The 8,906-nt window shown below is 40.4% G+C and overlaps 1 protein-coding gene across 1 annotated transcript; it reads right to left on the bottom strand.

Annotated features, from left to right (window-relative positions):
* Positions 1-2,347: 2,347 nt before the first annotated feature.
* On the bottom strand, positions 2,348-3,007 carry LOC145121790 (receptor-like protein EIX2). Its single transcript, XM_079057492.1, has one exon. The coding sequence runs from the start codon at positions 3,005-3,007 to the stop codon at positions 2,348-2,350; it is 660 nt and encodes a 219-aa protein (XP_078913618.1).
* Between the last annotated feature and the right edge of the window lie 5,899 nt (positions 3,008-8,906).

The raw sequence follows: 8,906 nt of genomic DNA, 5'->3' as shown, positions 1-8,906 counted from the left end.
TTCATATGGGACAAATTTTATGATATGATTATGATACACGAGTTACGATTTTACCTATGATTATGGATGTTTATAGTTTTTATATTATTTCCAAAACGAAATTTTTGGGGCGTATTTTTGGGATGTTTCATATAATACTTTGGCATGGCTAGAATCTTTGGAGGAAACGAGATTCAAGCAAAAGCAAACATACACAGAGTTGTTGGAACATAGTAAGCTAGATAATGCAACCGTATATAAATTCTGCTTCTCTTGAGTTCATTTTTTTATTACATTTACTCACTATTGGAATAATTATTTGTATTTGACATATTAGTGAAATGAATTATCTTTGTTATTTATGGTATTTTATTTTGTATTATGAGAATTTTAATGTGTTATTTAATTTGAAAATTACTAAATCTATCAACATATATAATTTTTAAAACATTTAACTTTATGACACGCAAAATCTGTGTCGTCTTTCTTTATGACAGAGGCCTTAATGATACGCAATGCGAGTCGTAAATGTGCATCGTAAGGTTACGACACGCAAATGCGTGTCGTCTTCTTTATGACAGGGCCTTCCTTGACACGCATTGTGTGTCGTAAGAGCGCGTCGTAAATGCGTGTCGTAAATAGACGACGCGCATTTGCATGTCGTCTTTCGTTATGACAGGGCCTTCCTTGACATGCATTTGCGTGTCGTATGAGTGTTTTACGACACGCATTGCGTGTCGTAAAAGGCTGTTTTTCTTGTAGTGAAATGAAGTAGATTGTTGGTTTTTTTTTTTTTGTGTGTATGTTAGTTTTAACGTATATTAACAATCTTTGTGAAATACATAATGGCTTAGTTGCTGAGGTTGCTCTACAAACTCATCACATAGCCGACTTTGGTGGTGATCCAGACACCATTGATTGGATCGCAATATATGAGAAGGTGTTGGGTACACGAAGGGCGCATGTGAGAGACATTAGGCCTAAACCTTCTTCAGCTGCGGATACAATTGCTCCATCCCAATGGCAATCACAGTCACAAGCACCGCAACCAACACATGTACTTGTTAAATTCTTAAAGAATTTGGTAGCTTTGTTATATGGTTAAGAACTTGATTTATTTGTAGTAATTTTTGGTAGCTCGGTAGTTTGTTAAATTGTTAAAGACTTAATTGATTTGGTCGTTTAATAGTTTGTTGAATTGTTAACAACTTAATTCATTTGGTGCTTTGATGGTTCGATAGTTTGTTAAATTGTTAATGACTTAATGTGCTTGTGACTTAATTGTAGGATGTTGAAGTTAATGCTTTTCTTCAAAACCCGACATTTGTGACGGCCATTGGAGACATTATCCGCTCGTTTAAAAACCAAGTCAACAATGATGGGGAAGATGAAGGCACATAGTATTTCTTTTTTTATGTTATAGATGATGTTATTTTGGATTTATTTGATAGATTATGGATGATATATTAGATGTTTATTTGAGATTTATTAGATAGTTTATGTAATATGATATATTTGATGTTTTATGTAATGTGGTTTGTATACATTTATATATTTTTATCAAATCTACATTTTATAATATACATAAACTAATATCATAAAAAATATGTTTTTTCTCAAAAAAAAAAAAAAAAAAAAACCATTAGCAGCGACACCTTTAGGGACGACGTGGACCAATTGCGACGACCCATAACTCCGGGAAGCTTTTCCGGAAAAACTCCGGCCGGTGGGTGGAATTTTAATAGAGATGACATCAATAGCGACGACAAACGACAATTAGAGACGCCGCTATTTGCGACGATAAACGAGTATTTGCTACGAGGTAATAGCGACGGCCTTTTAGAGACGACTTGTCGTCGCTAAAGGTATTAGCGACGACAAGAGGCATCAGTTGCGACGATTTTTGTCGCCGCTAAAGGTTACGTTTTTTGTTGTGTGTACTTCATTTCCATGCAATTGGAACTAAATTAGACGTTTAAGACATGAAAATTTGTATAAGACAAATTAAAGATGAAGAATTGGAATAAATTGTCTGAAATTAAATGTTCAAATACTTACAAGTTTTGACGATTTGTATAAGACGAATTAAAGATGAAGAATTAGCAAAAATTGCCCCAAATTAGACATCAAAGACCTACAAGTCTTGATAATTTGTATAGGACATACAGATGAAGAATTGAAATAAACTGCCCCAAATTAGATATTCAAACACTTACAAGTCTTGGCTATTTTTATTTATTAGGGACTTAAAAACCCCTGACAAACTACATTAACAAACCTCTAAACCCAAATAAGAGTAGCTATAAGTCTATTCAAGACACCATACATACATGAATATAAGAAGTTGAAAAAAACAATAGATGAGAAACTACCTACGTATAACCTCTGGCAAATTTACAACAAACACCATCACTTTCACATAAGCCCAATCTTTAATGCTATCATAAAACTGAAAAAATGCATGTCTCCCACGGCGATTAACAAGTAAAATGCCACAAGCTATCCAAAATCCAGTAGAAAAACCAGAAGCCCCACCAATATAAAACCATCTATCAAGTTCATCTATGTCTTCCCCATCACCCACATTTTTACCAAACACCAATGGTACTTGTGATTTTTCATCTCCTGGACATTTTCTGGAAAGGGAAAGTCCACATAATCCAGGGTTTCCTTCGTATCTTGCAGGTTCAAAGGACTGGAGTTGAGTGCTAGATGGGATTCTCCCTGACAATCTATTATATGACACGTCTAGGTCATTCAATAAAGTCATTTGTGACATGCTTGATGGTATCCCTCCTGATAATTTGTTTTTAGATAAATCCAAAGTTAAAAGCTTCTTCATCTGACCAATCTTCAATGGAATCTCTCCAAGTAGACAGTTCTTTGATAAGTTTAGTGTAATGAGTTCACAAAGATCGGTAATCTCATATGGAATTTCACCAGTTAAATTGTTGCTTGACAGGTCAATGGTCTTCAACAATCCCAGATTACGGGTGAATTCACGCTCATCTCCTTGACACTCGATCATTGCATGGTCAACATACTCACCATAAGTAATTCATGCATAACACCTGAACGATACCAGCTAGTTGAAAAGGAATGTACGTTTTGTGTCGGTAACATTCCTTGTTGAACCATGCTTGTAAGATTATTCAAACATGAGGGGATGCTTCCATGGAGATGGTTCATTGACAAGTCTAGAATTTGAAGATTTGGTAAATCACAAAACTGTAAAGGGATGGTTCCAAAGAAGTTGTTTGATCTTAGAATAAGAACATACAACCCCCATAAGTTCTCCCCAATCCAGACAGGTACATTAATAGAAAACCTATTTGCTCCCAAATTCAACGAGGTCAAACTCACGCAATTCCTCAAAGACAAAGGCAATTCTCCAGAAAGGTTGTTCTCGTATAAGTACAACACCTCAAGTTCTATCAAAGATCCAATAGAGGAAGGAAGCCTTCCAGATAGATTGTTGTGTCCTAAATTAAGAAATTTTAGATATTTGAAATGCCATAAACAGTCTGGAAGTTGCCCGGTTAGAAAGTTATGAGAGAGGTCAAGAAATTCTAAAAACCCATCAACCATTTGGCATAAAAAAGATATTCCTTGATAAGGGTGATGTTAAGCTTCGTAATGGTGAAATAAGAAAATGTAATACACAATGCAAGATGAAGGATGGAATCAAGAGGAACGAGTGTATTTGATTAATCAATCCGAAGATTGCCCAGGGAATGGTCCCTCTCTCACTGAAAATAGAATTTCAGGAGCCAATACAATTACAACAAAAATAACATGATGATATCAAGAAATTATTCCCCACTCTATTTATTTCTCTCTGCTGGGATAACTAACTTCTTAGCCACTTTCCTCTTTTGCCCTCCTCCCCTTTCTAGAATATACCAATAGTGGTTTTTGTGTGACCTCTCTTGTGGTCCCCTTATACGTATTTGTATCATTACTCCCTCCTTCAAAAGGAGTCTTGTCCTCAAGACTCAAGTTAGGAAACTGGCCTTTAATCATTGCAGCATCTTCCCAAGTAGCATTCTCCTCGTCCTGTCCTTCCCACTGAATTAACCATTGTTCCATCTCAGCTTCGTGATCCTGAATAACACGAGTGGCCAGCACAGTCTTTGGTTGTACTATGTCATCCAATCCCATTTCTAACTCAAGAGGTAACACCTTTTCTGTAGGAGCTTGAACAGCCTTTTTCAAAAGTGAAACATGAAATACTGGATGTATTTTAGAAGTGTGAGGTAAATGAAGCTTATACGCGACTGGACCCACTTTGTCTGCAATCTAAAACTGACCGAAAAACTTCGCAGCCAGTTTAGGATGGATTCGACGGGATACTGACATTTGTCGGTAAGGTTTTAACTTCACATAGATCCATTCTCCCACCGTGAATTGTACCTCCCGATGCTTCTTATCAGCTGATATCTTCATCTGGTGCTGAGCTTGAGCCAAATGGATGCGTAACTGCTTTAAAGCCTCATCACGATCTTTGTTTTCCAGGGCGACAGCCTGTACACGCACTTCTCCAAGAACAAACTGTATGACATTTGGTGGTTTGCGACCATAAACAATCTCAAAAGGGGACAAACCAGTAGAACAATGAAAAGTGGAGTTATACCAAAACTCAGCCCAAGGAATCCATATAGCCCAAGATCGAGGTTGGTCCACAACGAAACAACGTAAGTAAGCCTCCAGACAACGGTTAATCACTTCCGTCTGTCCATCCGACTCAGGATGATAGGCTGAGCTCATGTTTAACTTGGTTCCCTGTAAACAACAAATCTCCTTCCAAAAATTGCTAATAAATAAAGGGTCTCGATCGCTCACTATGGATTTAGGAATGCCATGAAGACGAATTACCTCCCGAACAAATAATTCCGCGACTGACTTTGCCGTATACGGATGTTTAAGAAGGAGAAAATGGATGTATTTAGATAAACGATCCACCACGGCAAGAATTGTATCAAACCCTTTTGACTTAGGTAAACCCGTAATGAAATCCATAGATAAGTCTTCCCACACAGCAGTAGGAATCTCCAACGGTTGTAATAGCCCACCCGGAACCAACGAACTAGCTTTACATCGTTGACATACATCACAAGCACGTACAAATTCCTTCACACGCCCAATCATTCCTGGCCAATATAAGTTGCTGGCAAAGCGACGATAAGTACGGTAGTATCCGGAGTGACCTCCTGAAACGGATGTGTGGAACTCGTGTAATAAGTCGGGAATGAATTTGGAATTGCGAGCTATAACCAAACGGTCCTTATAGTAAAGAATTCCTTGTTTAACTGTGAAACATGGGTGTCGGGAGGGGTTTTCACCACAGAAACGAATGAGATTTTGGATCTCCATATCCGCCTGTGCCTCGGCGACCAATTGAGCGCCTTGAGTCCATACGGGTGCAGAAACCATTTGAGACAGATCACCATCGTTGTCCCGTCGAGATAGGGCATCCGCCGCCCTATTCTCACGTTCCGGTTTGTATTGGATTTCAAAATTGAATCCAAGTAGTTTTGCAACCCAATTCTGTTGGTCCGGAGTTGTAATTCGTTGTTGAAGTAAGAACTTAAGACTCTTCTGATCAGTATACACCACAAAAGTTGTGCCCAATAAGTAGGCCCGCCAATGTTGAACAACCAAAACTAAAGCCATAATTTCTCTTTCATAAGCTGACTTTGCGAGATTTCTGTCACTTAAAGCTTTACTGAAGTAAGCAAGGGGACGGTTGTTTTGCATGAGCACTGCCCCAATTCCTCGACCAGAAGCGTCACATTCGACCACAAACGGAGAATTGAAATCCGGAAGAGCCAGTAGAGGAGCAGTCACCAGGGCGTGTTTGAGTTGTTCAAAAGCAATTTGAGCTTCATCATGCCAAAGGAAAGCATCCTTCTTTGTTAAGTTGGTTAGAGGTCTCGCAATGCTTCCATAATTCTTAACAAATTTCCGGTAATAACCCGTAAGCCCAAGAAAACCACGTAAACCCTTAATATTCTTTGGAACAGGCCAGTCCACGACATCTGCAATTTTGCTAGGGTCCATGGTAACACCTTTCCCATCAATAATATGGCCCAGATAATCAACAGAAGTTTGCCCAAAATGGCATTTTTTTATTGACCACAAATTGGTGCTGTAATAGAATGCTCAAAACAGAAGACAAATCGTGCAAGTGATCATTCCAGGTAGCACTATAAACAAGAATGTCATCAAAGAAAATTACCACTTTGCGACGTAACAGAGGACGAAAAACCTCATTCATCACCGCTTGAAAAGTTGAAGGAGCATTCATTAAACCGAACGGCATGACAAGATACTCATAATGTCCCTCATGAGTCCGAAAAGCAGTTTTGTCTATACTATCAGGATGCATCCGAATCTGATTGTATCTGATTGTATCCAGACTTCAAATCCAATTTGGAGAAGAAAGCGGCACCATGCAACTCGTCAAGGAGTTCTTCAACAACCGGAATCGAAAACTTGTGGGGAATGGTGGCTTTGTTAAGTGCTCGATAATCCACACACATACGCCAGGAGTCATCCTTTTTACGCACGAGAATGACAGGGCTTGACTACGCACTTCTACTAGGACGGATCATCCCTAAAGATAACAATTCAGCAACTTGTTTTTCAATTTCTGCCTTCTGCATATGTGGATACCTGTGGGGTCGAACGCAAATCGGATTGTGAGGATGCATCAGATTAATGCAATGGTCATGTGGGCGTGATGGGGGAAGACCCGTAGGGCTTTGAAAAACCGTGGTGAATTGTTCCAATATCTGTTGAAGTTCCTCCTGTTGTCCCACCTCCAACAGGGCAGAAAAATGGTCAGAACGGAGATCAAGTTGTTCATCAGAAAGATGGTTTTGCAAATCCAACCATTTGTGTAAGGAGGTTTGAGATCGTTGACCTGTAGGTAGTCCTTGAAGGACAATTTCCCGGCCCTCCCATACAAACTTCATCCAAGCCTCCTTCCAATTGTGAATGACTTCACCCAAAGAATTCAGCCACGACATGCCTAATATCAAATCAGAATTCCCTGTATCAAACACAAGGGCGTTGACCACAAAACACACGGTCCAATCTGAATTTGCAATCCCAGACACCTCTCTGTAACGTGAACAACAAACCCATCACCCAATTTGATTCTGATGCCCGAAAAACCCACCGAAGCGAGACTGAGAGCCACCACCAATTGTCGAGAGATGAAATTGTGGGTTGCACCATTATCCACCAAAATGATTGTCGGAATACCCCCAATTGCACCGTCAAACTTGAGGGTGTTACCCCCTATGGTATCTCGTTTGAGATTCCAGAAAATTCCAAGGCGGAACACACACCTTCAACTGGTATTTCAATCTCCGGATTGACGGAGAAACAATTCCCCATAACTCTTTCAATCTCCGGATTGTCGGAGAAACAATTCCCCATAACTCGTAGTTGGTCCTCTGTGTCGTCGTTGTCTTCATCATCGCCCAACAGTAAGATTCGCAACTTCCCCGCAGCGCACTTATGAGTCGGCCCATATTGTAAGCCACAACGAAAACATAGCCCTTTCTTCCAACGTTCTTCCCATTCAGTACGCGTCAAAGAACGAACACCACGGTCACGATTTTGCCCTATAGCCGGGGAAGGAGAGGATGACGACTTAGGGAAAAGAGGCCGACTGGAATCCTTACGTCCCACAAATGTTTTGTCATTCATTTGAGAAGTAATGGGCCTTGTAATTTCAGAACGACCCAACACTGTATTGGGTTCCGGAAAAAATCCATTGGACACCCCAAAACGGTTCAAATAGCGAAATCGGGTCTGAGAAACATTACCGGACGTTGGAAGGAAAAGATCGTCCACATCCTTGGCGGCATACAGGACCTCCATAGTCGATCGAGGACGTTGCAAACGAACCCAACGGCGAACTTCATCTTGTAATCCAGCCATAAAATACCCAATAGATTGGGCTCGGGTAGTTTGGGAACAAGCGACAGTAGATATTCGAAATCGTCAATGTAGTCCAAAATGGAGTCAGACTGCTGGATGGATGCAAGTTGTTCATAGGGATTTTGTAGCTCCAAACCGCTAAATCGTTGGAGAAGCTCCGTCTGAAATTGCTCCCATGTCAGATCTTGGTGAAGTTGTCGCACAATTGTGAACCAGTGTTGCGCAACACCAACCATACTCAACTGTGCCAATCGTAAACGAAAATGGGAAGGGGTACCATTGATTTCAAAGAAGAGCGTCGCCTTCTGAATCCACCCTTGAGGATCGAAACCATTAAACTCAGGCAATTTGATTTTCTTCACCGTCCATGGAAGACCGGAAGGTGGTGGCGTGATAAAATCGGGTGGCATGGGCCGATCTTCCCCCGGGGTAAGAGTAGATCCGGACAGTAATGGAGGAGTTTGTGGAAAAAGGATATCAGATCCGGACGCACCAGATCCTGCGGCAAAGGATTGTTTCTCCTGATTCTTCATCCAGGTTGATACTGCTTTTTGAAAAGTGGCATTCTCCTGTTGCACTTTGGCATTCTCCTGTTGCGCTTTCTGCATATTGTTGTGCATCGCATCCATATGCAGTTTGACTTCTGTGATGTCAGCTTGAATGTTGGAAAGCAACTCATCGTGATCATCCAAACGTTGGGTAGCAGAGCGAGTAGTCGCCATAGCCACAGTTCCAGCAGATCAGCAGCAGGTCGGACCAATGATAAGGGTGATGTTAAGCTTCGTAATGGTGAAATAAGAAAATGTAATACACAATGCAAGATGAAGGATGGAATCAAGAGGAACGAGTGTATTTGATTAATCAATCCGAAGATTGCCCAGGGAATGGTCCCTCTCTCACTGAAAACAGAATTTTAGGAGCCAATACAATTACAGCAAAAATAACATGATGACATCCAGAAATTATTCCCCGCT

This window comes from Lactuca virosa, chromosome 6 (genome assembly GCF_052849685.1).
Source record: "Lactuca virosa cultivar CGN04683 chromosome 6, Lactuca_virosa_CGN04683_v6, whole genome shotgun sequence".
Classification (NCBI taxonomy): Eukaryota; Viridiplantae; Streptophyta; class Magnoliopsida; order Asterales; family Asteraceae; genus Lactuca; species Lactuca virosa.
The sequence above is the reverse complement of the archived record's forward strand: the minus strand, read 5'-3'. Positions and strand labels throughout refer to the sequence as shown.

What these genes read in the sequence shown, in the direction of transcription:
- LOC145121790 (XM_079057492.1), bottom strand. Translation starts at nt 3,007, where the DNA reads ATGATCGAGTGTCAAGGAGATGAGCGTGAATTCACCCGTAATCTGGGA.